Source organism: Nanorana parkeri, unplaced genomic scaffold (assembly GCF_000935625.1).
Source record: "Nanorana parkeri isolate BGI_ZX_2015 unplaced genomic scaffold, ASM93562v1 scaffold453, whole genome shotgun sequence".
Taxonomy (NCBI): Eukaryota; Metazoa; Chordata; class Amphibia; order Anura; family Dicroglossidae; genus Nanorana; species Nanorana parkeri.
The window spans coordinates 110534-137044 of record NW_017306721.1 but is presented as its reverse complement, the minus strand read 5'-3'; the positions used below and the strand labels follow the sequence as shown (position 1 = coordinate 137044).

At 41.1% G+C, this 26511-nt stretch overlaps 1 protein-coding gene across 1 annotated transcript in view; it reads left to right on the top strand.

Moving 5' to 3' along the window:
• The first annotated feature begins 2841 nt into the window (after positions 1 to 2841).
• The window catches only part of PIKFYVE (phosphoinositide kinase, FYVE-type zinc finger containing), a 38736-nt gene continuing 15066 nt past the window's right edge, over positions 2842 to 26511 (top strand). The window contains exons 1-10 of the mRNA XM_018560395.1: positions 2842 to 3013; positions 7325 to 7495; positions 10456 to 10571; positions 10723 to 10894; positions 14939 to 15146; positions 17462 to 17548; positions 18738 to 18876; positions 20130 to 20287; positions 21436 to 21547; positions 24041 to 24188. Coding sequence (XP_018415897.1) covers positions 2842 to 3013; positions 7325 to 7495; positions 10456 to 10571; positions 10723 to 10894; positions 14939 to 15146; positions 17462 to 17548; positions 18738 to 18876; positions 20130 to 20287; positions 21436 to 21547; positions 24041 to 24188 — 1483 coding nt within the window. The remainder of the gene's footprint in view (positions 3014 to 7324; positions 7496 to 10455; positions 10572 to 10722; positions 10895 to 14938; positions 15147 to 17461; positions 17549 to 18737; positions 18877 to 20129; positions 20288 to 21435; positions 21548 to 24040; positions 24189 to 26511) is intronic.

The window sequence follows — 26511 nt, the reverse complement described above, 5'->3', positions numbered from 1 at the left end:
AGCAACATTAGCGATAAACTGTTTAAAATTAACTCCATTACAAAAACTAGAGGCCATCACCTAAAATTGGTGGAAAAAAAATTCCAGCACAAGGGGCGAAGGGGGTTCTTCACAGTAAGATCAGTTAGGGTCTGGAACTCACTGCCACAGACAGTGATTTCAGCAAAGAATGTGGAATTGTTCAAGAAACTTTTGGACGATTTCTTAAGGGACCGTAATATACAGGGGTACAGGTACTCCTAGAATGAGATCCTAATAGGTTGGACTTGATGGACTAATGTCTTTATTCAACCTCAAATACTATGAAACCGAAAATTACTTTTTTTCCCACCTTTTTATAAATGTTTAAAAAAAAAATAATTGTATTGTAAGCACTTGGCGCTTTAATAACTTCAGCCAGGGAATGACAGCTGAATGTAAATACAACAGGTAGTGGGCTGGTGCAATTGCCAGCCTTCTGTTGGTCTTTTCAAATTGCAATAGTCAATAGCAGGCTGGCTAATGCACCTGCCCACTGCTTGCTGTGCACTCCTCCCAGCATGGAGGAGAGAGCTAGGGGATCCAACCAACTAATTGATAATGAGAATAGTTGCCAACTATTCTCATTGATTATTATCAATTAATCAATTAGTTGGTTGCAGCCCTATATAGAATACCTCAAAAGTTAGGCGCCAGCTCTAGTTTGTAAGGAACATTGGTGACCTGGCTCCGGGGATTTGTCCAGCCCTGGAGTAAGGAATGTGTGATGCTTGCCTACTGCTTTATCACAGATATGTGTTCTATTGCCAAGTAAGTAAGCGCAGTAAATGCGCTCTGGATGTGTTGAACAGGAACTGATTTTGTCCAAACAGGAACTGATGTTGTCCACATAGGAAACACATCTGTATGTGGTTATGTAAATCTCTGTTCAAGTTGTTGTTGTTGTTGTTGTTGTTGTTCTGTTAGTCAGTAGAGTGGCTGCCTTCAAAAAATCCACTGTATGGACACAGATGCACTTTATTCCAGCTTGGAGTAGAAGAATTTTCAGAGGTGTTGCTCCTTGCTATTGCTGCTAAATAGGATTCTGGGTAGCCCGAGTCTATTTCTAAGTGTGTGTGTGTGTGTGTGTGTGTGTGTGTGTGAATTCTTGTGTCAAGATAATGAAACGCAGGCAGCACAAAACAATGCAGATGTGTTTTAGCACACTGCAACACACAGAAGTGATCCATCTTTTGTTGTGGTATATAGAATTGTGCATGTCTGTTAAATAAACATTGCACTGCAGACAAGATAGAGCATACTAACACATGTGAATAGCCACAAGGCACTAGAGTAAACATGCCCATAAACCTGCACCTCTCACATCTTAAATTAAAGTGGAACTCCATCCACAAATTGTAATTGCAGAATCTCAAAGAATGTACAGCAGGATGGAACATCCCTGTGCCTTCTTCTGTGAGCAGTTTTAGATCAGTGGCACCTTACAATGTTCTCAGTCTTGGTGTGGCAATTGTGGGAAGACTGTATAAAGACAAATTTCTGGTGCTTAGACTAGTATTGTTTACAAAATGTGTAAGTCATTTTTTATGAATATGTAACTCTGGAATTGAAGCACCAAAACCACAGTAAACATTTTGAACCCTGGACCATTTTTGCTGTAATGGCACTTTTACTTTGCAGTGCAACCCACAATGCCATGTGCATGCTCACCTCTGTCAACAACAGTTCTTCCATCTCTACCCATTGTTTCTTCTTAGTCTTCAGCCATCTTGATTGGGATGATATGTGTCTCGCGCATGTCCACAGGAGTTACTTGGTCCAGGCAAAATCGTGCAGAGACTATACAGTAAGCTGCAGTGCCCGGCTCCGTATACAATTACAGAAACAATTGGCTGATGGGCAGGTAGAAGGATCTATAAAAAAAATACACAGTCTCTTCTATCATAAAAAAAAATCCTGCCTGTTAGCAATTTCGGTCATAGAAAGTTTAGTTCCACTTTAAAAATGTCTATGATATATTTTCCTGTGGTTCATCATTAAGTTTTCAGAAGGAAATGTCATCCCCTTATTTAACAGGTACATTTACTTCATACATTCAAATATAACCATATTTCTGGTAAATATCCATAAATGTCATCATGTAGGAAGGTGTTGTAAACTGCAAGCTGTGGCTAAGTAATTACCAGTCTAGTAGCATAAGGTATTTTATGTTTTATCACTCCAGTATAAGTGTTTGTAAAGTGTAGTCACAAGGATACAGGATCATCACCACTGTAAAGTCAGCCTCTTTAAGGCTTTCTGCATATATCATTTGTCACAAATGCAGAATGTTTTCTGTATATATACTTTGTCCCTCTTTCCCTTTTTCCTTCATCAAATTATCACTGTCTATGTCTTAAACGTTGCTCCCAATTTTGGCTTCGTGAGGATTTGTAGTTGGAGCCTAACAGACAATAGTCAAGGCCTAGAGAACCCCCCAGACTCAACCTCACCAAAACTAAAAACAGTCACATAAGCCATGATCCATGAAAAAAATCGAGTCCACCATACTTGCCGGATAATCTAAATACACCAGAGTTTAGCAACCTTGCATAGACACATTTCTAACCCCCGGATTTGACAATTAACTTTTGGAACCATAAAAAAGCCTTAATCGACAACTAGATGACCAGACATTTCTGAACATCTTGTATTCAACAATTTTACTCCGGCAGGGAACCCCCTGGAGTTGTTTCAGGCTTGTTAGACCTCCCCAGTGCACGACATGGACACCATAGCTTCCACAGAGAACATTTTATTATGGGTTTAACTGTAAAGTTCAGATAAATATGTTTGTTTTTTTTAAATTTTAGGTCTCATGAGATGGCCACAGACGACAAGTCTTCACCCATACTGGAATCTGCCAGCGAGCTGCCCAGGTCTCCAAGTAGTCCATCCCATCTTACTCATTTTAAACCTTTGACTCCAGATCAAGATGAGCCACCCTTCAAATCTGCCTATAGTTCTTTTGTAAATTTGTTCCGGTTCAGCAAAGGTAAAGTATGATGTGTATCTAACATGGACTTCTGTATCTCAATATCAAGTTGATAGTTATGTCTACATTATTAACAGGATAACATCAGTTAAAGGGTAACTTCTGTAAACCATGTTCAATGGACGGGGAGAGTTCAACTTCCTGCAAAACATAGTTTTACTTCCTAGGTGTCTGTCCTACAGACTGCTATTTAACCTCCACCGCTAGTTTTCTCTTTGTCTTGTTAAGCTTGCCATACACCTATAGATTATCTGCAAATTTTCTATGGTCAGATGGAAAAAGTGTGACAGATTCCTCCATCTACGCTAAACTGTGTGGATGGAGGAATCTCCCACTGGGCCAAGCTTCAGTACTTTGCTAGACGGCCCCACTGACTGTCAAAATACCTGAACAATCTGATTGGATGCAGGCATTGCTCAGGCATTTTGAGAACCAGCGGGGCCGACTAGAAGATACTGAAGCTTGGCCCAGTGGGAGATTCCTCCATCCACACAGTTCAACATGGATGGAGTTGCACTTTTTCCATCTGACCATAGAAAATCTGCATATAATCTATAGGTGTATGGGCAGCTTTATTCTTGCAGCTCTCTTCTCAGGTGTTAGACGTTTATGTGTGCAGCACTTACTATATAAAGTATAGCTAGGAGCAGTGTGATACAACTGTTAGAGCAGGGGTGCCCATTAGGTAGCTCGTGATCTATCAGTAGCTCCCAAAGCTGATGCTGGTAGATCACGAAGGGTGTGAATGGCGGCCCCTTTATTCCATTTTGGTATATTTATTGAGCTGTGCACACATGGTTACCTATTAGCCTGAGTCTGCTGAGCCAAGCTCCCTGACACCTTTCTGGTGGATACTGGTGGTTGAAGTGCTATGTATTACATCAAAGAATATTCGTTTACACAGCCTGTTGCACTGCACTGTTTGCAAAATACAGCAAGGTGAGCCAGGAGAGAGAGCCGCGAGAGACAGACGGGAGAGAGCGAGGAGAGACAGCCAAGAGAGTGAAGAGAGACAGACTGGAGAGAGAGGAATGACAGCCAGGGGAGAGAGCGAGGAGAGACAGCCAAGAGAGCGAAGAGAGACAGCCAAGAGAGAAAACGAGGAATGACAGCCAGGAGAGAGAGAGAGCAAGGAGAGACAGCCAGGAGGATGAGCAAGGAGAGGCAGCCAGGAGGATGAGCAAGGAGAAACAGCCAGGAGAAAGAGAGAGCAAGGAAAGACAGCCAGGAGAGAGAGGAGAGACAGCCAGGAGAGAGAGAGTGAGGGAGGTTTTCTTTTTGTTGGTAGATCTCATGTAGCTCGTCATTTGAAAAGTAGATCCTAACACAAAAAATTGTGGGCACCCCTGTGTTAGAGGGTGAAAAACCTGTACACATCCAATCTATGTATTATTGGTGAGGAACCATTTGGTTGTGCCCCCTCTGATTAGCTGGTTAAGAGGAGCCAGTCAGCAGTTTTTAGGCTACCAGCATACCTGGAAATTGGCATTCTGTGGCACTGTTGCATTTCACACTTGCTTAGTTACTCTCTGGCTCTCTTCAGTCAGCTGATCAGCGAAGGTGTGAGTGATGTGGACTCCAACTTGTCAGCAGCAGGAGGAATGCGTTCAGGTTTAACACATTTTGCGTGAAACTCTCTTCAAGCTGGCTGAGCAGTAAAATGAAATGTGACTGGTTGATGTGACTCTCTACTCTCTTCTTTATTAAATAATATGTTTTATGTGCTTTGGAATTAGATTAACTTTATTGTGAACCTGCTACTGTATATGTATTGCTTCAGCTATACATGCATTTGTGTTTTATTTCCTCTGTAATAACAGTTCATCATACAGTACACTATACGACTGAACACGCATGATAATATGTTTGTTCCCTTTTCATGTGGAAATGATCAGGTGCAGACATTTTCCAATATACTGCTACTTAAATGGGTCAGAACAGCTGAGAATGTCAAACTATGTACAGCCTTTAAGTACTTATTACATGTCTTATCATGGAGAATCTAACAGGATAATTCATGTTTTAGGTAATCATATGTGATATCAGTAAAATTTAGTTACTGCTTGCCTCGAAATTGAAGGGACCTGACTGATCCATGTAGGAGCAAAATGTTCTTTCAGTCGCAGAATTATCTAAATACATCAAGGCAACCTACCAACAGTTTCTGTTGGAACTGCTGATGGTAGGTGACATTGATGCATTTGTTTTGGGGATTGCAACCTAGCTGAAAGTAGTTGTGATAGCATCCAACTTGTTGTTTTTTTGGCCATTGTTAATATTTTGTTTCCTGTAAGGGCTTTAGAGCTGCAACAACGATTCGATGTAGTCGATTAAAATCGACGATCGAAAACATTGTCAGCGTTTTCCATCGTCGATTAGTCGGCTATCTATTACATTGCCTGTTGGCGGCTCCACACTCAAGCCCCGCATGCCGCGCACGCCATGCCCACCGCACACGCCGAGGTCCAGCCCCCGGCTCTCCTCCAATCCCGGCGCTTCTCGCATCTAGCCGGCCGGTGCCATCACATGATGGGTGCCGGGGATGTGAGCGCGGCGGGTGTCAGCCGTGGGACGGAGACTATGGCTGGGGACGAGCTGGCTTCCAGGCTGAACCGTACAGCATAAGGCATGGAGGGAATGTTCAGAGACTACGTGCCCGGAGCCTGGGACCCGACACCGGGCACCCCAATCCACCATCATACCCGTCCTCTGCACCCCATTCCACCATCATACCCGTCCTCTCCATCCCTGCACCCCATTCCACCATCATACCCGTCCTCTCCATCCCTGCACCCCATTCCACCATCATACCCGTCCTCTCCATCCCTGCACTCCATTCCACCATCATACCCGTCCTCTCCATCCCTGCACTCCATTCCACCATCATACCCGTCCTCTCCATCCCTGCACTCCATTCCACCATCATACCCGTCCTCTCCATCCCTGCACCCCATCCCACCATCATACCCGTCCTCTGCACCCCATTCCACCATCATACCCGTCCTCTGCACCCCATCCCACCATCATACCCGTCCTCTGCACCCCATTCCACCATCATACCCGTCCTCTCCATCCCTGCACCCCATTCCACCATCATACCCGTCCTCTCCATCCCTGCACCCCATTCCACCATCATACCCGTCCTCTCCATCCCTGCACCCCATTCCACCATCATACCCGTCCTCTCCATCCCTGCACCCCATTCCACCATCATACCCGTCCTCTCCATCCCTGCACCCCATTCCACCATCATACCCGTCCTCTCCATCCCTGCACCCCATTCCACCATCATACCCGTCCTCTGCACCCCATTCCACCATCATACCCGTCCTCTCCATCCCTGCACTCCATTGCATCATCATACCCGTCCTCTGCACCCCATTCCATCATCATACCCGTCCTCTCCATCCCTGCACTCCATTCCACCATCATACCCATCCTCTCCATCCCTGCACTCCATTCCATCATCATACCCATCCTCTCCATCCCTGCGCTCCATTCCATCATCATAACAATCCTCTGCACCCCATTCCACCATCATACCCGTCCTCTCTATTCCTGCATCATACCCGTCCTCTCTATTCCTGCATCATACTTGTCCTCTCCAATAACACCAGCTATAGAGGAATACATCAGATCCCAGCAATAGTACATTATAGTATAATTACTATTGCTGCGATTTGCTGTATTCCTCTATAGCTGCCGGTATTCTGCATTGCGACGCTGTATAATGTACTATATTGCACACCACACTTTTTTTTACTTCCACCGCTCCAAGCTTGCTCCCGTGATGGACTACAATCTCAATACAAACTAGTAGTCCATCACTGGAGCCTTTTGTTAAAATCCAATTAATCGAACTTAATCATCGGCTAACCGATTATGAAAATAATCGTTAGTAGATAAGCAAGCCCTTTAGGGCTGCAGCTATTACATTGAGTTATCTTACATGGTCAATTTATATGCAAATAATGCTTGGCAGAATCTTGCTTTAGCATTTCACCTTTCTGTAGGTTTACTCTAAAGCTCAATTCTAGGCAAACTTTTTTTCCAGTTTTGGATAGAATGGGTAAGAGTGAAAATTAATGTAAGGTATTTCTTTAAATTCATTAAGAAAGTTCCCCTCTTTTCTTGTCCATGGAACACCTGTAGAAAAGAGGAAAAGAGTGGTTGTCAGGCATAGGAATGTGCAGACAGCAATACATTGTTTTTGACTGTGTGTCTGTTAGAGGTATTTTTCATCACTTCCTGTCCTGTTTATTAAGTAAAAATATGGAGTTATGCATTAATTATATGATGGGATTATTTCAGATGAGGTCAGAGTGGTCTCTCCTGCTGAAAGGACGGAGTCTGGTCCTGGGGACCCAGCAATTAGAAACACATGGTCTAGTCCTCATCACTCACCAATATCACAGCCTGTCAAGTTTCCAGTGCAGTACAAGAAGCAGTTACTTGGAGATAGGAGGTCTTCAACCAGCTCAGGTTTGTAGATCATCATTTCTACCGTTTTCATGAAACACTAAACAGATTTTTTAATTAAAAGATTAGGCTGCTAAAAAATAATCCTGTACATATTATGAACTAGATTATTTAGACACACGGTTTAGTTTAATCCAGCAAGACCTGAAATTGTGCAAAAATAGTTTTGACACTCAAAATGTTTACCCTGATTTTGTATCTATGGTTAAAAAATGGATTAAAGGTTCTGTGTAGCAGATCTGTAGGTTTCAGTTTAAAGCATAACTTGCAGTAATTGATGCAGCATAGATTTTTAATAATTACATTCAGGATTCAGAGATGTATTTAGTGTATTTGGAAAGTCTTTCTGGGAGTGGGACTGATCCTTTACTCTTCCATGTAGGAGTAAACTACTACATGTCTGCCACCATCACTACTGGGCAAGAATTGTACCAAAAAGGTGTCTACCTTGTCTTTATGGTGACCATAAATGGCTTGTCTCAAGTAGCCAGTTGTTATCAGAGGTATCATTTTGGGACATTGAAACAATCCCGGTAAACAGGTCCGAACCTCAAAAGGACCAATATGCTGTTTGTGCCAATTTCACCCTGGGACAAGTTTATCCCAGCACATGAGGTTAATCCCAGAAAGGGGGGTATTTCCCGATCCATCCTTCTCAGGTTCATGTCTTTTTGTCTGTAGCTTCCTTTAAGGAGAACTATGAGGTGAGTGCTTTTCACTCCCCTCATAGTTCTAGCCGACCTGTGACAATGAGACTGTCACAGGTCGGCTCAGTAGATCGGGAGGTGAGCGAACACATACCGACGTTCGCTCACCTCTCGATCCTGTCACGGCTCTCTGCCGTGACAGGGGAGGGACTGGATTCCCCGCTCCGATCTGCCAGTGCTGACTGGCGGAACGGACGGGAGAGGGGGCGGGTACAGCTGGCTCTGGCTGGCCAGACATAATTGTCGGGATCTGCTTCAGCTGCGGCGTCTCGGTATACCGCGAGCAGTAACTCGCGGTATACTGAGCTTAGGGTGACTGGAGGACGCTAGTTTGTGTCCTCCCGTTACCCTAAGGAGAACTATGGGGAAAAGCCTTAACCCCTGAAAGCAATAATGGTTGGCAGAATTTATAATCAGCCCTTATAACTGATACCTCAAACAGCTGTTAAACTACAGCCTGAGCAGCTCCCCATAGGCACGAGGCTGACTACATCCGGAAACTCTGTCTATGCTATACTTCATGTGGAGAAAAGAGATTGTGGATAGAGTTACATTTGTTTTGTGGTGTACACATCTTAAAGTTTGCTTTTGGTGTTAGGAATTCATTGTGTAACTGTGATGGATCAGTAAAGTATCCATCTGCGGTTTGTCCTGCTTGTATGGGTTACTTGCAAAAATGGGATAAAGGTATGACCTAATGGTAGTAATATGAAGCAAGGATTCCTAGTTGTAGTCCAAACTCAGAAGGAGTTAAACTATAGGATATGCTGGCAGACTGTATTCCTTCATACATCCACTATACAAAATAACGTAGTTCAAGAGAAGATTGCAGCTTGTACATATAAGTCCAATCCTAAAAATGTAAAAGCCCGCCAGAGCAGCGCACCAATAAGAAGCCAGATTTGTTATACAGGGAAGACATGGTGCAAGTATTAATAGGCTAGTCTAGCAAAATGACCTTGGGATACCTCTCCGTTCACCAAGCAATACCCTCTGTGGTATGTATAGCACAGTAACAGTCTGCAGGTTTATCAGAATTAATGTATATATTCACATTTAGCTGAGTCAGCATGTCCACGCTGCGTAAATGCAGGATGGTGCTGCAATTTACCTAATCACCACGTAGAGTGCACGAGGGAAGGTGCTGCGGTTTAATTGAACAGAGAGTCCATGCAGAGTGGACAGTGGAGGTTGCTACAATTTAATTGAACAGAGAATCCATGCAGAGTGCACAATGGAAGTTGTTACATTTAATTTAACGGCATCCATCAATGCGAAGTGCACGATGGAAGTCACTACGGTTTAATTGAACAGAGTGTCCACGTGGAGTGCACAAGGGAAGATGCTGCGACTTAACTGAACAGAGAGTCCATGCAGAGTGCACAAGGGAAGGTGCTGCGACTTAACTGAACAGAGTGTCCACGTGGAGTGCACAAGGGAAGATGCTGCGACTTAACTGAACAGAGTGTCCATGCAGAGTGCACAAGGGAAGATGCTGCGACTTAACTGAACAGAGAGTCCATGTAGAGTGCACAAGGGAAGGTGCTGCGACTTAACTGAACAGAGAGTCAATGCAGAGTGCACAAGGGAAGGTGCTGTGATTTAACTGAACAGAGAGTCCACGCAGAGTGCACGGGGAGACGAGCTGCTGTCCAGGTGTTCCATAGATTCTCCAAGGATGGAGAGTGGTTAGGGAAGTATGTAAGTCCAGGATGGCATATGGTCAGTTGAGTATACAAGTTTTACATCCGGGATAGCGAGCAGGGAGGTAAATGTAATGGGCTTACTTCCAGGATGGCGAGTTTGTGGGAGTGGAAATACTCCGCTTTAGCTGCATTGCTTAAACACTGAGTATTTCAAACTTCCCAGCTGTAAGCCGTGACACTGGCTAGAGAGGAGGAGCGGAGTGATGCCGTGGGACCTGATTGGTGAGTAGGCGGTGCCGGACTCCGTCCCCGGAAGAAGACCTAGTAAGTATATTTAAAAAGTATTTAGGGGCGGTGGGGGGCTTGGGAGTTTGGGGGCTTTTACTTGAATTCTTGTTTGTAGATTTCACTTCGCTTTTGAGGCAGACACTGCCGGCTTTCTGTTGACTGGTATGTACTCATGGGTCCACTGCTCTAGTTATAGGTCAGTTAATTATTAAATGTTGTGAATGATACTTTTAGTTTACTAATGAGGCATATTATTTGGCACACGATGACGATATGTTTGTTTAAACTGTATAAGAATTGTGGACAACAATTTTATTTTCAGAGACCAGAAGAAAAGCAGAACCACCCCTGGGTCACGATCCTCGCACTGCAGTACAGCTCCGCAGTCTAAGCACTGTTGTCAAACGCTTAAAAGAAATTATGGAAGGAAAGAGCCAGGTAACTTCCTATTTTAGATAGATTAGTATCCTTTTCGTTGGATACATTTAAGGAGCCTTTCTGTTTCGGGGTGTAGGATTAGGTACTAATGAAGTAAATGTAACTCCGTAAGCCGATAAACATTAATGTTTTGTGCTTTCATCTTTACCAGGACAGCGACTTAAAGCAGTACTGGATGCCCGATAGCCAGTGCAAAGAGTGTTATGATTGCAGCGAGAAGTTTACCACTTTCCGTCGGAGGCATCACTGTCGGCTTTGCGGTCAGATATTCTGCAGCCGCTGTTGCAACCAGGAGATTCCAGGAAAATTCATGGGTTATACAGGTTGGAAAAAGCATGATTTATTATATGGGGGTTAATCTAAAAAATAATTCCTGTTGAATTGTTGTATACAAGAGTTATTTATGTTGTTATGATAATGTCATTTTAAACGAATCGTCAATATCTCAGCAATCGGTTTCCCTAAAATAAATGTTAGGGATAATATCAATAATAGTGCCTCCAGCTGTCACTAGAATGACAACAATGTATCTGAGGCCCTGTTCACACCGGGGCGGTTCGGCCACGCGGTTTCACCGACATGAACAATGCCATACATTGCTATGGGGACCTTTCATGCGACCGCGCGATCCGAACCGCCCCCCGCCCGAACTGCTTCTTGCACTATTTTTTCCACCCTGCTCGGTTTCCATACAGGTTTCAATAGAACCGCGCTAATCAGTGTGGTTTTGGGCATTTTTAATTGTGTTTCAGCGTTGAAACACAATTAAAAACTCCCAAAACCTCCCTTGAGGTTCTTCCGTGACCCAAAGCTCAGTATACCACATGCTACATTGCTGTCGAGATCCAACGAGCTGCGGGATTGACAGCTGGCTCTGCCTGCCCCCTCCCCCGTCTGTTCCACCAGTCAGCGCTGGAGGATCAGACAGGGGAGGGGGGGGGAATCCCTGCAGGGAGCCGTGAGTGACAGTCACGGCTCTCTGCATTGATAGATGGAGAAGTGACCGAGCGATGGTATGTGTACGCTCACTTCCCGATCTACTGAGCCGACCTGTGACAGTTTCATTGTTTTATACCCCTACAGATATTGGTCATAGATCTATTGAGAAGCATATGCATATCCTTTTAATCTATTCCTAAGTGATAATTATACGTGACAATTTATTTATAAAGATTATTGCCCTTCTTTTTTTTTTTTTTTTTAAATTATCGAATCTCTGGTGGTGGTAAGTTAATTATTTCATGATAATTCATTAAACCCATAGGCAAAAAGAACTTGCAATTTTTTACAATACAAAATAAACAATAACAACCTTCCTATAAGTTGTGAAGTCAATTACTTGTCACTAATATATTACATTTTTCTAGATTTTAAATGCATACATCTATATTTCTTTTTTAGGTCGTTTGATATAACACATTTTGTATGGATACTTGTCAGTTTCTAACAGACAGTCCTTTTTTCTCCTTTAATGATAGAAGAGAATATCTAAAAAGTTTATTGGTATTTTTCTCTTTAGTCCTTGAATTCTTTTGATACCCAGAAGGTCTTATAATTATATAAAACATTTCATTCAACTAATGACCTTGTTTCTCCGAAGATTATCAGGTCACTTCTTAGGACATTTGTCCCAATAATCATGTCATATAATTAAACAAAGCTCAACTAGTGTGTTTATTTACAATTTAGACAAAGACATTAGTCAAGGCTTGCGGGCCTAGTAAATAAACTGTTTACTTCCCAGCGACCTATACCTAAGATACAATAGTCCTAGGAGTACATGGCAAATATCTCACGTGTGTGCCATTGTCTTCTGCCAAGTTAGTGTACACACTTTTATTTGGTTTTTTCGTTGTAATGTTTCACCACACGGTTCTTTTGAGTTTGTGATTACTTTTGTGACATGATCTCTTTAATTTCATACAAATTTTATATCAAACGTTCTGACAATGTGTCTTGTATTGGTTTATACAATGGAAACTTACTTACACTGAGTGGCCAGATTATTATGACCATCCCATCAGTACTTTGTTGGGCCACCTTTTGCCTTCAATACTGAGGCGATTCTTTTTGGCATTGACTCCACGAGATGTTGAAAGGTGATGTGAGGAATCTGACACCATGCCTGATGAATAGCATTTTCCAGTTCTGTGAGATTTGATGTTTGTGGAACCAGCTGCCTGATGGCTCTTTCAACTTCGTCCCACAAATGCTCAATTGGATTAAGATCTGGTGATTGTGGGGGCCACCTAAGCAAGGTAAAGTCTCCCTCATGTTCTTGAAACCACTCCTGCACAATACGAGCACCCTGGCATGGTGCATTGTCTTGTTGGAAGAAGCCATCTCCATTGGGATACGCCATGAACATGATAGGATGAACTTGATCAGCAACGATACTCTGGTATGTTGTGCTATTCAGATGTTTTTCCACACCAATTAAAGGGCCCAAATCATGCCGGGAACACATGCCCCAATCTACAGCAGTTGTGGGAAATATAAAAAACAGATCTAGACCAATTAAGGCTGAAGTATTTTTACCTAGTTTGCTTAAGATTGTTGGCTGAAACTGGAGTACCTGGAGAAAACCCCTGTGGCACAGTGAAAATACATAAACTTCTATGTAGATAGTGCCCTTGTGCAATCAAACTGCCATACACTAAACAAGCATGATTGTGATGGAATCTATCAATTACTGAATAGAGAGAGATCTAGATCTTGATGAGGAATTACTGAGGTAACACCTGACAGACTTTCAGATTGCAGTAAATGATATTTGCACTTGAAATTGATTCACTGGATTTCTATATATATATATATAAATAAAATTAACTTGTGAAGCAGGTTTAAACCACATGTTGTATAAGAACTTTGTCTGCGTTTTATAGAGGTTGCAGATTTTCCTTTGCATCTTTTGTGTAATGAAAAAACTTTAACCAGTACAAGAAGTGAGGGAAAAATCTCTCTAACATAGGCCTGGATAGCAGTAGATCTTCCACGTGGACATGAAAGGAAAACAAATGTAATCAGTTGGCTGGACATACACTGCGGTCTGTTTATTAAACATTTGAATAGCTTATTCACCCAGCAAAACTGCAGGTACATTCCTTTTGTGCAAGTTAAGTAGCTGTTGTGAAAATGCACCAAAAGCAAATGTTCTTAGGGTTTTTTTTTTGGTCAAATGTTCTTCAATAGGTAATTAAAAATACTGAATTAAAGTGACACTAAACTTAGCAGTTAAAAATGCATTCAGGTACCTTTTAACTATTAACAAAAATGTTTCTTATTTGTGAATCACTCAGCTGTAGATCTTCAAATCATCTCTGAATTCATGCTGACACTGTCCTTCTGGAGGGAGGCTGCTTTTGTTCACCATGGTCCCTGTATATGTTATAAAGTAGCCACCTCTCCAAGCTCGCTCTTGTGATGGATTACAATCTCAATACAAATTAGTAAACTAAACCTGAGATTGTAGTCTGTCCATCACGGGTGAGAGCCCTCTATGTGATATCATAGGTACAGGACAGGTTCCCTTTTATGGAGACATCAGATGTCTATTAGATCCCTAATGTCACCTAGGGACCCTCAAAGAAGCAGTGATCAGTGAGTTCAGGAAGGTTTAACAACCACCTGTCCTTGTGTGTCTGCTGTCCGTTCGTTTATTCACAATGATTGGACAGCAACCAGTTAAGGGACCACTGGGGGCAATGAGCATATAAATATAATCATTGCTATCCCCATGGCATTGATGGTTACATTTATATGCTCATTCATTCCATCAGTCTCTTGGATTGTACAATTGTGTCTCCTTACTAACATGCATTTATTTCCTATGATCCTTATATCTAGTGGTCATAATTTTGCTATTTTCCCCACCCACTCTCTTCTTTATGAAAATACCTATTGAAGTATAGGGGACCAGTATACAAATTACACCAAGAACATTCCTTTTTGCTGTATTCTCACATTCACACACCACCTAGTTAACTCTCACATGCAGTTTGGCTGGACGAATAAGCTATACAAATCTTTTATAGATAGACCCCTTTAAGTTCCGTTAGCCGTGCATATTGTATAGGTAATCTCACAAATGCAGAAGTGAATAGTGTCCCAACAATGTAGACTAAACACCCGTATGACTGTTCACAATGCTTTAATAAATTTGAGTATTAGAAATTATAAAACAAACCTGCCAAAACTGTCTGAATTCTACTCAAATTAAAATATAGCTGTTTTTTAGATAATTAAAAGGCATATCTATATATACAGTGAACACCCTGCCTATCCTTCAAATGGTATTACTTGTATTGGGATTTGTTACCTTTATGAGTATAATGGTTGGTTTTATAACAATATATCTGTGTCTGAAGGTGATCTTCGGGCTTGTACCTACTGTTGTAAGATTGCCGTAAACTATGCACACTCCACGGAGAGCCATGTCATTGGAGAAGACCTGAATACATTGTCAGATTCCTCCTGTTCTATTTCTTTATTGGATCCTGGAGAACCTCGCACACCAGTGGGAGGAAGAAAGTTTAGTCGTAATATATTTTTAGAGGAAGATCTTGCCTGGCAAAGGTAAGATTATTTTTTCCTTCAACAATTGTTAATGTACCTTCACAATTAACTTCTCTTACTTTGTTCCTTTTAGTCTGAGTCCAGTTACATCCTCTTAAATTTGTTACTGTAATGCAGTCAGGCTGAATATACCGTAATGAATGTGGCTTTTTTGTATCAGCTAAGTGCTGCTGCAAAGGATTAGAAAAATGTCATACTGAGGCTTTCACACACTCAGCTCTCCTGTGGTCCAAAATGCCCCACTGAGCACTGCTGATTAGGTAATGTTCTGGGGTTAGAGAACTGCACTGTTTTTTTAAATTGCGACAAGCACATGGGTTATTTTATTTTGTATTTGTTTACACTTAACTTTTATTGCTATCACATAGGGGGCTAATAAGCCTCCTATGTAATACAAAATAGAATGTGACAGGCGCTCTTTATGGAGACATCAGGGGTTTTTGAGACCCCTTAAAGAAGCTGATGAAGCAGAGAATGTGCACAGTGACACCGGAAGTGATGTAATACACATCACATGCGGGTCCAGTGATTGGAGGAGAGATCAGCGGCTAGATGCCTGCTGATCTACCTCTGATCTGTGAGGGTAGACCCGCCGTGCCGGTCCTGGGCCCTCCTGGGAAAGCCAGCGGAGGGGGAGCAGAAAAGCGCACACCGTACAAATGATCCGACACCTGCACAGACGTTCAATTGCTTGCACAAAATCAGCAATCGCCTGCGGTTTAAAATGATAAAATGCAGCAGCAGCCGTGTTCTTGTTATAACCACTTATTTTGCTACTATCATTGTGCTGTTAAATCCAAGCACCTTAGTGGTCACTGATATCACTCTGATTGAATGGAGGTTTGGAATTGTTTCAGCTGATCTTGACCTGAGGGAAATAGTGGACAGTGCAATAAGTCCAGTAGGGGTAGATGTGGAGCGAGTATTTTATCAGAATATTTTATTTAATCCCAGATTTTAGTATATATAAAAAAAGTAGGGCTCAATGCCTCGAGTCGTCGATGTGGTGGGAGCCAAAAAAGGTTGACGATGGCGAAAGGATGGGATTCTACTGTGTTGAGCGATACCCAGAAGGGTATTTTAGGCTGGATGGAAAAACAAGAAGTGCTATGTTGTCTCATTTATAATAGTGGGAAAGTTTCAGGACTCCCTATACTTCATACTGCTTTGAATGGTACATAATGTTTTTATTGAGTCTCCATTTGGATTGGTCTGAGATAAATTTGTATATGTCACGTTGCAGAATGCACAAGTTGTGGGAAGGAACAGGGAACGGGTAGGGCCCTAAATACAAACGTTTTAGTAGGTACGGCATTTTAATGGCCATGGTTTATTTGTATTAAAAGCCATTTCCCTTTTTTCTGTTATTTCAAACAAAGCAAAATCAATAAAAACTATCTGATTTTCCCATGCCTCTCCCTCTGTAAGAATTTTACCTTTCTGGGTATATCAGATGTTTGTTAAATGAGAACTATGAGGTGAGTGCTTTTCACTTATCCTCATAGTTCTAGCCGACCTGTGACAATGAAACTGTCACAGGTCGGCTCAGTAGATTGGGAAGTGAGCGAACACATACCGGCGTTCGCTCACTTCTCGATCTTGTCCCGGCACAGAGCCGTGACGGGGGAGGGCCTGGATTCCCCACTCCCCGCTCCAATCCTCCAGCGCTGACTGGCAAAACGGACGGGGAGGGGGCGGCTACAGCTGGCTCTGCCTCTGGATAGGCAGAGCCAGCTGTCACTCACGCAGCTGGGCGGATCCAGACATAATTGTCGGGATCCATTTCAGCTGCAGCATCTCAGTATACTGCTAGCTGTAGCTCGCGGTATACTGAGCTTAGGGTGACGGGAGGAAGCTAGTTTGTGTCCTCCCGTTACCCTTAGGAGAACTATGGGGAAAAGCCCTGACCCCATAGTTCTCCTTTAATGCAATGTATCCACGTTCTGATTCTACGAACTGTGTATTTCACCTGCTGTATTGATGTACGATCTATGTCCTGTCTTTCTCATATTACTAGTGTCCACACCTACCATTGGACATTGTCTTTTATGTATTTTTGTTTTTGTTGTTATTATTAAAATCTCAAACTCTTTGTTAAAAAAAAAAAAGCCATTGCTCTTTTTCCATGGAGCAGTTAAAAGTACTGCAGTCTAGGATAAAAGTTATCTGTTTCTTATACGTGGAGAAACTTTCATTGTGGTTTAGTATTAACGTGTCTTTGTTTGGTTTAAGCTTAGTTGTAAATTCTAGTTAAAGCTTGTTTCTTTTATTGTTTGAGAAGTAATGTTTGACTGGCTTCTTTTATACTGGTTTAGCCTTGTGCACCAGGATTCTAGTAAACCGCTGACTGCACGTCTTGCTTCAGTTCAAGAAGATCCTGGAAAGTCACCTGCGAGGAATCGGTAAGAAAGGGATTAACCCATTTACTGCCATCAGAGATTGCACCATAGCATAAATGTCATTTTTGTACTAGTTATTACATATGAATGCGCAATAATTATACAGTACATGGATTTTAAAAATGCAGAAAGGTGCAGAACTATGCATTTTAAAGACACTTGTTAAACTGAAGCTTTTTGCTAGGGATGCACTGATACCGATGCCGAGTATTTTGTCTTTTTTCCTCCTGAAGAGTGATAAAACTAAAAGTAATTGTCTCCTGTATAACTGCATGCCTTTGGTATGTCATAGAGTAAAGCAAAGAAAGAGACAGAGATGTGAAAAGAGATAAATTATTGATTACGCATTTCTATTTGTTGGTACCCCTAGACAAGATTATAATTCATTGGATTAAAGTGATATTTCAAACTGTTTTCTGCAATTAGTATCACACGTGGCTTCAATCAGTCGGTCAGCCTATTTAAATAGAGAAGAGTAGTCACTCTGTTTTTTAATAACAGTGGAATGCACGCGCACACACACAATGCCCTACACGTGCGTTTGTTCGCATGCAGATGGCAGGGGCTGCTGGGTTGGTTTACTTTTATTTTTTTACATTTATTTATTTTACTTTTTTAAATTTTATTACTTTTTTTTCCCACATAGATTTATTGCTATCACACAGGGGGTAACAAGCCCCTGTGTGATTTCGTCTGGAGGTGACAGGCTCTCTTTATGAAGCCTGACCTCCAATACAGGAGATCTAGCACAGTGTTGTTGTTGTGTTTTTTTTTTTTTTATGTCTGCATGTTGTCTGTATCCTGCCTCTGAGATTCCTGTCCAAAAGACACAACCTAACCTGGCAACAGTAACCCTAACCCACTTCTTCTGGATACCAGTGTCCTGCTGCTTCCGGACCTAAATGAATGTGGTGGTATCCGTGTAAGGCACAGACACTGGTTGGCTCCCTCTGCCTGCGCAGCCAGTCATTTACTCTGGCTCACACAGGTCCCACTTCTAGTCTCCGCTCACCCTAAGAGCATAAGGGAAACAGTAGGCCATTGGTGGTTGTGCCAACAGGTAAGAATCTGATGTCTCTTAGTGGCAATTTTGAGTAGGCAGGAGCAAGGGGAAGTAGAGCTTTGGGTTCATGGAATATTTTGCTTCACTTCTTTTTACTGTACAAGTAATATAATGTTCTCGTTTCCTTAGGTCTGCCAGTATTACTAATTTATCACTGGATCGTTCTGGATCCCCCATGGTGCCAGCCTATGAAAGTTCTGTCAGCCCCCAAGCCTCCCGGACATACCTAAAGAATGACACCAATGAAGAGGAGAGGAAAATACTACTGGTAAAGAATATCTGTCTTTATTGCAAATACAACATTCTTGTATTTGGTGTAATAACTATAATTCATGTTGTGTTCATTTTCTCACATAGGCAAAGCATCTCCCTTAATGATGTTAGAAATAATGTCCGTATTTAAATCTTAGTTACTGAACAGAACAATTTTTTAGGTGGCAATGTGACAGCTCTGTACGGCCATTATACCGAGTTTGTTTAAAGTGAATCTATAGTTGTAGAGTATAATGCAGAGCTTATCTAATAATATAATGCAGAGGTCAGTGAGATGCAGTTAATTAGTACAGTACAAAAAACAAATCGCAGGTCATCACTTGCATTATGTTACAACAAGCAGACCAATGAAGGCTGCTGGCCGATCATTTTTTTTTTTTTTTTTATTTTTTTTTAGTGGGTAATGGCACTGTAGCACTTTGCAAATTCTTTTTTGCTGTATTATGGGTTTATTATTACTGGCTTGATCAGTATTCAACTACTACTACTTGTTTGTCTGCTTGCTACATTAACCAAATAGTTCAATACTTGGCTTAGATAAATTTTCTATATCTTAGACTTCTCTTTAAGAAATCGTTATAGAATTGATGTTATAACAAATATACAAATTGTAATTTACCTGTAGACATTTTTTTACACAAGGAGATGTTTTTCCTTCCTTTTCTGAAGGTTTTCTAGGAGATGTTAGGTTAGATTTATGGAAAACTTTGCTTTTCTACTGTTACTATGCTAGGACAAAAATATTGTTAAAAGTGGATTTTCTCCCAAAACATATTTGTTTAGCTTTGGATAGAGTGGGATGGATAAGCACATGTAAATACACAAAATATAAATGGATTTTTATATTTATAAGACGTTACATTGTTGCACGTTAGGGAATTGTCTGATTGGGGTTTAGGAAGGTGTTACATCCTTGTTGGCTGGACGATGCTTTATAATGTTTTATTTTTAAACCTTTGATGAATGGTGGTTCTAGAGTTCTGTGAATTGTGTTTTGTTTTTTTCTTTATTTGGGTGACCTCAATTTTTTTATTTCCTTTTTTCGTTTAACCTGATATGCTATGCATGTAACCCGCTCATGGATTTATGGATTCCTTTGCCTGGTTAATACTTTCTTCAGTTCTGTTCTTGTTTCTTCATCACTCTATCCAAAAGAAAGAGAATGTTTTTGCTAGAGTTGCACTTTAAGTTCAAGGAGTGTATAAAGTTTTTTTTTTTTTTAACTGATCTGTGATTGTGTTCATTTAGGATTCCGTGCAGCTGAGGGAATTATGGAAAAAGATTTGTAACAACAACAGTGGCATGGAGTTCCAGGATCATCGTTATTGGCTAAGAACACACCCCAACTGCATTGTGGGAAAGGAGCTGGTTAATTGGCTAATTAGAAATGGGCACATTACAACTCGGTAATCTACACTATTTCATATTTATAGAGGAAAAAATACATATAACAACAAGTATATAACATTTAAACAGTGTGTACCCTTATTGTGGGGTTTTCTTTTTGTTTTTTTTATATATACAATCTTTTAAAAATTGTTACAATCCAAATAGCCATAACAGATTGTGATGAGATTTAGAATTTCCTCAAACTCAGTTTTTACTAATCCTATTTTTACACCGATGGCAATTATTGAGAATATCCATTGGTTGATATATGGAGTATCGCATCCATAATTACACCAAGGAAAAATCAGAAGAGATAGTGGATAACAGATAAAATTATATATAATAAAAATCAGCACTCCAACATATTTTCAATATCACACTTTAGATTATACTAGTCCTCATTTTATAATTGATTACCACATATCAATTATTTTTCTTGTATGACAAGTAATCCAACTTTTACAATTATACACGGGACACAATAGGCAGCTTCTAGTGCAGCGGTTCTCAACTTGTGGGTCGCGACCCAAAAGTGGGTCGCAACTCACTGTTGAGGGGGTCACAGCATACACTTCTGCTGCGCTTAGTGAGAGGCTCCTCAGCCTCCTCCTAGCGCAGCGGTGTCCGTCAGCGGGAGGACAGCAGAGGCTGTGAATATAAAAGTGCCGCTATACACACTCCCATATCAGTTATTGTTCATTTGTTGGATAGGCGGTGGATTGCAGGAGCATAACTGAGGGTATTTTATTTGCTTGTTCTAGAATATACTGTTATGCTCCAGAAGAAACAGAATGTATGTCCATGAAATGTGTAGGGAAAGATCTCCAGTCCATCGCCTATCCAACAAATATACAATAACTGATATGGTAATCGTATCTGTTGTACCAGAAGAAAAATAATATGGTGATCAGGTATAGGATGGGGACTAATATAATCCAAGGCTGTGTAATATTAAAAATTATATTTGAGCGCTGATTTTTATTACATATTTTATCGTTAATAATTTGTAAAAGTCTATATTTTTATCAGAGGCTTGTATTTTAGTACCTAAAAAGTCTATTTCTTTAAATGATTTGTCCTAAACTAATATGCGTACTGTCTGATTAGGCTATCAATCAATCAATCAGTTTATTAGTGTTTGATGTACTAATTCTTCTGTTTCCAGAGCACAGGCTATAGCAATTGGACAAGCTCTTGTGGATGGTCGATGGTTAGACTGTGTCACCCACCATGATCAGCTTTTTCGTGATGAATATGCCTTATACAGACCTCTTCAGGTATGCCAAGTTGTATTTGGTCTTACTGTTCTGTGTTTTTAAGGGGAATGTGCAGATGACTATAATATTATAGTCTGTGCATTTTACACTCAGATTGTTTCTACCCCTTCCTGACACTTTCTCAGCTTTTGTTTTTGCATTCCATCCATGAAGGGATTTGTGTGCTGGGTGGTTAACTGGTTGAAAATTTTGCCTTGATAGAGTATTTCAACTTTTTCAATTATTCAACTTTTACAATTATACACAGGACACCATAGGCAGCTTCTAGTGCAGCGGTTCTAAACCCGTGGGTCGCAACTCACTGTTGAGGTGGTCGCAGCATTCACTTCTGCTGCGCTAGGTGAGAGGCTCCTCAGCCTCCTCCTAGTGCAGCGGTGTCAGTCAGCGGGAGGACAGCAGAGGCTGTGAATATAAAAGTGCCGCTATACACACTCCCTGGCCACTGCAGCGACATCTAGTGGCCGGGGAGTGTGTACAGCAGGGCTTTTCTATTCACAGCCGCTGCTGTCCTCCTGCCTCCCATACAATGTGAGCTCTGTGGAAGGCGGGCGTCTAAGCAGTGCTGGGGCTGAGAAGGCTGCATGGTGACAGAGCAGGTAGCAGGGGCTGGGGACGGCTGGTATTGTGAGTGTGCTTCTATTTTTAGTCCAGTGCCTTACTAATTCTGGAGTCCAGCGCTCCGTTGGGGGTCACCACAACTTGGCAAATGTTACCAAGGGGTCCCGGCCCTAGAAAGGTTGAGAACCACTGTTCTAGTGGTTAGAATAGATGCCTGTGAGCTGATGTAGGGAGTTACGGAGGGACACTTTTTTTTTAAATTTTTTTGAAAGTTCAATAAAGTGACATTAAAGGCAAAAATGTTTCCCCCTCCCCCCCAATGTTAATGTCAGCACTTACCTTTTAATAAGGTTTCTTAATCCAATCGTCTTCTTCTGTCTTGTCCTTTTCATCTGTCCCTCCAGCGCTGCTGCGGGTCTCCTATCCAGCGCTGACTCCTCTGGGCTTGCTGGTACTTCCTGTCCCACTGTGTCTGCATGCGGGCGCACGCGTCCATAGACTTACCTTGTGTCTCTCCTCGCGTCCCGGCCGAAAATGTGATCTGCGCATGTGGCCGCCCGAGAATTTTCACATTTTCAGACTGGAGCGCGCGGGGAAGACATGGATAAGTATTAACCCTTTTAAAAGTGTTTTTTTTTTTTCTTTCACTTTTTGCATATATCTACTGCTTGCTATATGCATATATATATGTGTGTGTGTGTTTAGCTTTCGAGAGTGAACCTTTCTTCTTCAGGTCAGAAGCAATACTAAGCAACATGTCAGTTAAGAAAGGAGAAAGCTGTTAGAGGAGGGCGGGAGGGGGTTAGTGGGGTGTCATAAATGTTGGACCTGGGAGTAAAAAATGCCTCCTGATAATCAAAAGACAGAAAAAATAAACGTAGGATGACAAATAAACCCTAAACAGATCAGAGATATACCACATACATGAATATTGTGATGTTCTGTAGATTCGTAAAAAGTTCTGGTAGTGTGTCAGAAAACCAGAATCCACATTAAGTCCCTCCTTTATGGCGTTGAAATGTAAAATCATTTTCATCTCAAATGTTTTCCTTTTTCTCTAGTTTGCACGTGATAATGACATCTGCCAGTACAGACAGTGGTAATTATTTGAAACAAAACTCCCCCAACCCTCCAGACAGTGAGAACGACGAAGGACAGTCCATGAGCCAGAGAGAGGTCAGTGTGACCATCAGGGTTGTGGGGGATCAGTCCTTTTCACCATACCCCTAGACTTCAACACATAGTTAACCATTGCAGTGAATGCAAATATAGTGGTGTTTTTTGTTGTTATTTTTTTAAATCCAGAGACTCTAAGGCCTTGCAGCTTTTTCTAGTTTTAACATTTTAAGTTAGGCATCAGATTTAGAATCAAATGTTGGCAAGGATGATATAAGAGTGAAAATAAAACATGTTAAATTTGTATTTTAATAACAGTGATTGCTGAGTGTTGGTAAATAATTGAGGACATAGTATGTTTACTGTGTCCCCAATTATGAATGAATGGGAGTGATCTACATCACTTCCTGTTCATTCATGATTGTGGACAACGTACTATCTCCACAAGTTGTGAATGAACAGGAGCACTCAGTATAGAGGCTTCCTGTTCATTTATAACCTTTGAAAAGGTTACATTTGTATTTTTTTCTGGTTTTGAAAACTTTAATTTCGGTGCACCTCCAAATATTGGAATATGACCTGATTCTAGTCATATTTCTTTTTAATTATCCAAATACATTTTATTTGCAGCAAGTTTCTTTTATGACCTGAACTAATTTAGCTGGATGTCGCCTAATACTAGTTTGTGTATTCCAATGCTCTCTGCTAAAATAGATAAAATAGCCCTTCAAAAAAACCCGTGAAATTGCTTAAACATGATGTTCTAATTTCATGCTACATGAGCAGATATCCTTTATCAGTAACTCTTCATAATTCCAGAGCACCGAATTTTCCGAGACTCCTTCGCCTGATAGTGATTCTGTGAACTCTGTAGAAGGACATTCTGAGCCATCATGGTTTAAGGACATCAAATTTGATGACAGCGACACAGAACAAATTGCAGATGAGGGTGAAGATAATTTAACTAGTAAGTGCCTAAGTATTGTTTATTGATCTTGATAACTTTGCCATACATTTGTTTTTTTTCCCCCTTTTTTTTTGTTTGGCCATGTTTTTGCTTTCTTTTTGGTGAACAAATTACTGTTCAGAGTATAGACAAAGAAAATCTTACCGCTCCAATTCCTTAGCCGCCATTAGGACTCCCCAGGTGTTGGCCTAATAGGTGCGTCTCCACCTTGGAATGTAGTAGTATACGAACAGACTGCACTATCCAGAGAATTCCAATACTTCAGACTTAATTGAAATTCACAACAAATTCAGTATAACAGTGAATAAAAGTGTATAAAGCAACAAATACCAGCACTGCACACCCCCAACCAGCTACAACCTCTCACATGAGGTCTATGAATAAGCCTACGGGTGAAACATGTGAGAGGTTGTAGTTGGTTGGGGGTTTGCAGTGCTGGTATTTGTTGCTTTATACACTTTTATTCACTGTTATACTGGATTTGCTGTGAATTTCAATAAAGTCTGAAGTATTGGAATTATGTGGATAGTGCGGTCTGTTCGTATACTACTGTTCAGAGTATACTAGTTTTAAAAGATAACTAAACCCAAGAACAAAAAATTAATATATTTCCGCTTATGAGTTCTTAGATGTGGTTGCTGTATGATTTTTTTTTCTTTTCAGGCTAATATCGTTTTCATTAAGTACAGAAAATACATCTTTTCGTAACAGTTGAACTGGAAGCATAAAACAATCTTATCTTCTTTCCATAAACTACTCATCTCCCCATCCTCAATTTACAGGATGGGGAGATAAGTAGTTTATGGAGGGAAGATGCATAAACCTCCATAGATATAGTGGAGGAGTGAGCATAACTACCCATTTAATTGATGGGTTATTCTGTGATAACCCCGGGGTCAAATCTGCCGTGGACTTTCTGCTTCTCTTCTGCAGAATCGGTACACTCTCGAGCTCGGGATATGAGAATCAACCCAAACATAAAGGTGTGTGGTATCGGCCCAGTATCAAAATCTATTTGGCGGGTTGGTACAATATATCAAGTAAACATAGGGCTGTGGTTAAGCATTAACCAATCACAGTAAACACTGATGCATACGACATTGAAACTAAATTAGATAACAGTGCACATACATTTCTTGTAAAACACATGTCTTCCAGTAACTCGAAACTTTTAAGGTTGTTTAAACAAGTACTCTAACTGGAGACAAAGAAATTACTGCTAATTATTAAATTCACTTTATCCCTTCACTCCAGGACAAGAATAGTGTTACCAAGTGAAAATAAAGGGGAGGAAAGTATAAACAACAAAATTAATGCAGCCCTTATGTCTAAGGACTGACTGCATTATAAACCGTTTTGGTCAGAGATGTGCTTTAACCCCTTCATGACTGAGCTTTTTTTTTTTTTCCAGTCTCTGTTCCTTAATGACTGAAGCACTTTTGCTGTGTAATGGCAGTAATATACGTTCTCTAAAGACGTCTGATGTTCTTACAACAATCAGAAGTCTGATACAATTTTTTTTTTTTTTACAATGATACAATGCTCCATTTTTCTACATATTTCTGTGAAGCATATAAATATGTAGCAAAATGAAACATTGTATCATTGTACACATCGCCAAAGATCCAAAGATGTCAACACAGTGATCTAGTAGAGCCGTTCACACGGCTCTGTTGTCACTGTCAGATACTCGATCGCTGACAGAGATCAGGTTTCTGTAAAAGCTTAATTCTTTAATTCAGTGCTCCCCAACCTTTTTATCGCTGCGGACCGGTCAACGTTTGATAATTTTTCTACCATTTGATCCACAGACCGGTACCGGGCTGCGGCCCGGGGGTTGGGGACCACTGCTTTAATTGATGAAAGAATTAAGCTTTTACAAAAGCTTAATTCCTTTATAATTGGATGCCTCAATACTGAGGCATCCATTATTGAACGGTAACCGCTGATCTCAGTGGTTACCGGCTTTTAAAAGCTGCAAATAGCTGATCACGTACAGTGTACGTGGTCAGTCATTTGGACACTTCATGCTCGGGAAGTACAGTGTATGTCTCCAGTCCTGAAGGGGTAAAGGTTCTTCTTGCTGTCCATTCCCCCACTGTGCAGAATTAACCTTTCAATTTTTCTTGATGACTATTGGCACCAAGACAAAAACATGTGAGAAATACAACGCTTACAGTCTTCACCAGAACAGGAAGTAAGAAATCTTCCAGAGAGGACACTTATTCTGGGGACAACTGTCTAAGGGATTAGTGCTTACTTTGGAAAGATTTCCTGTTGTGTATCTGGGACAAGAAGTAAAGAAAAATCTCTTCAATAGAAA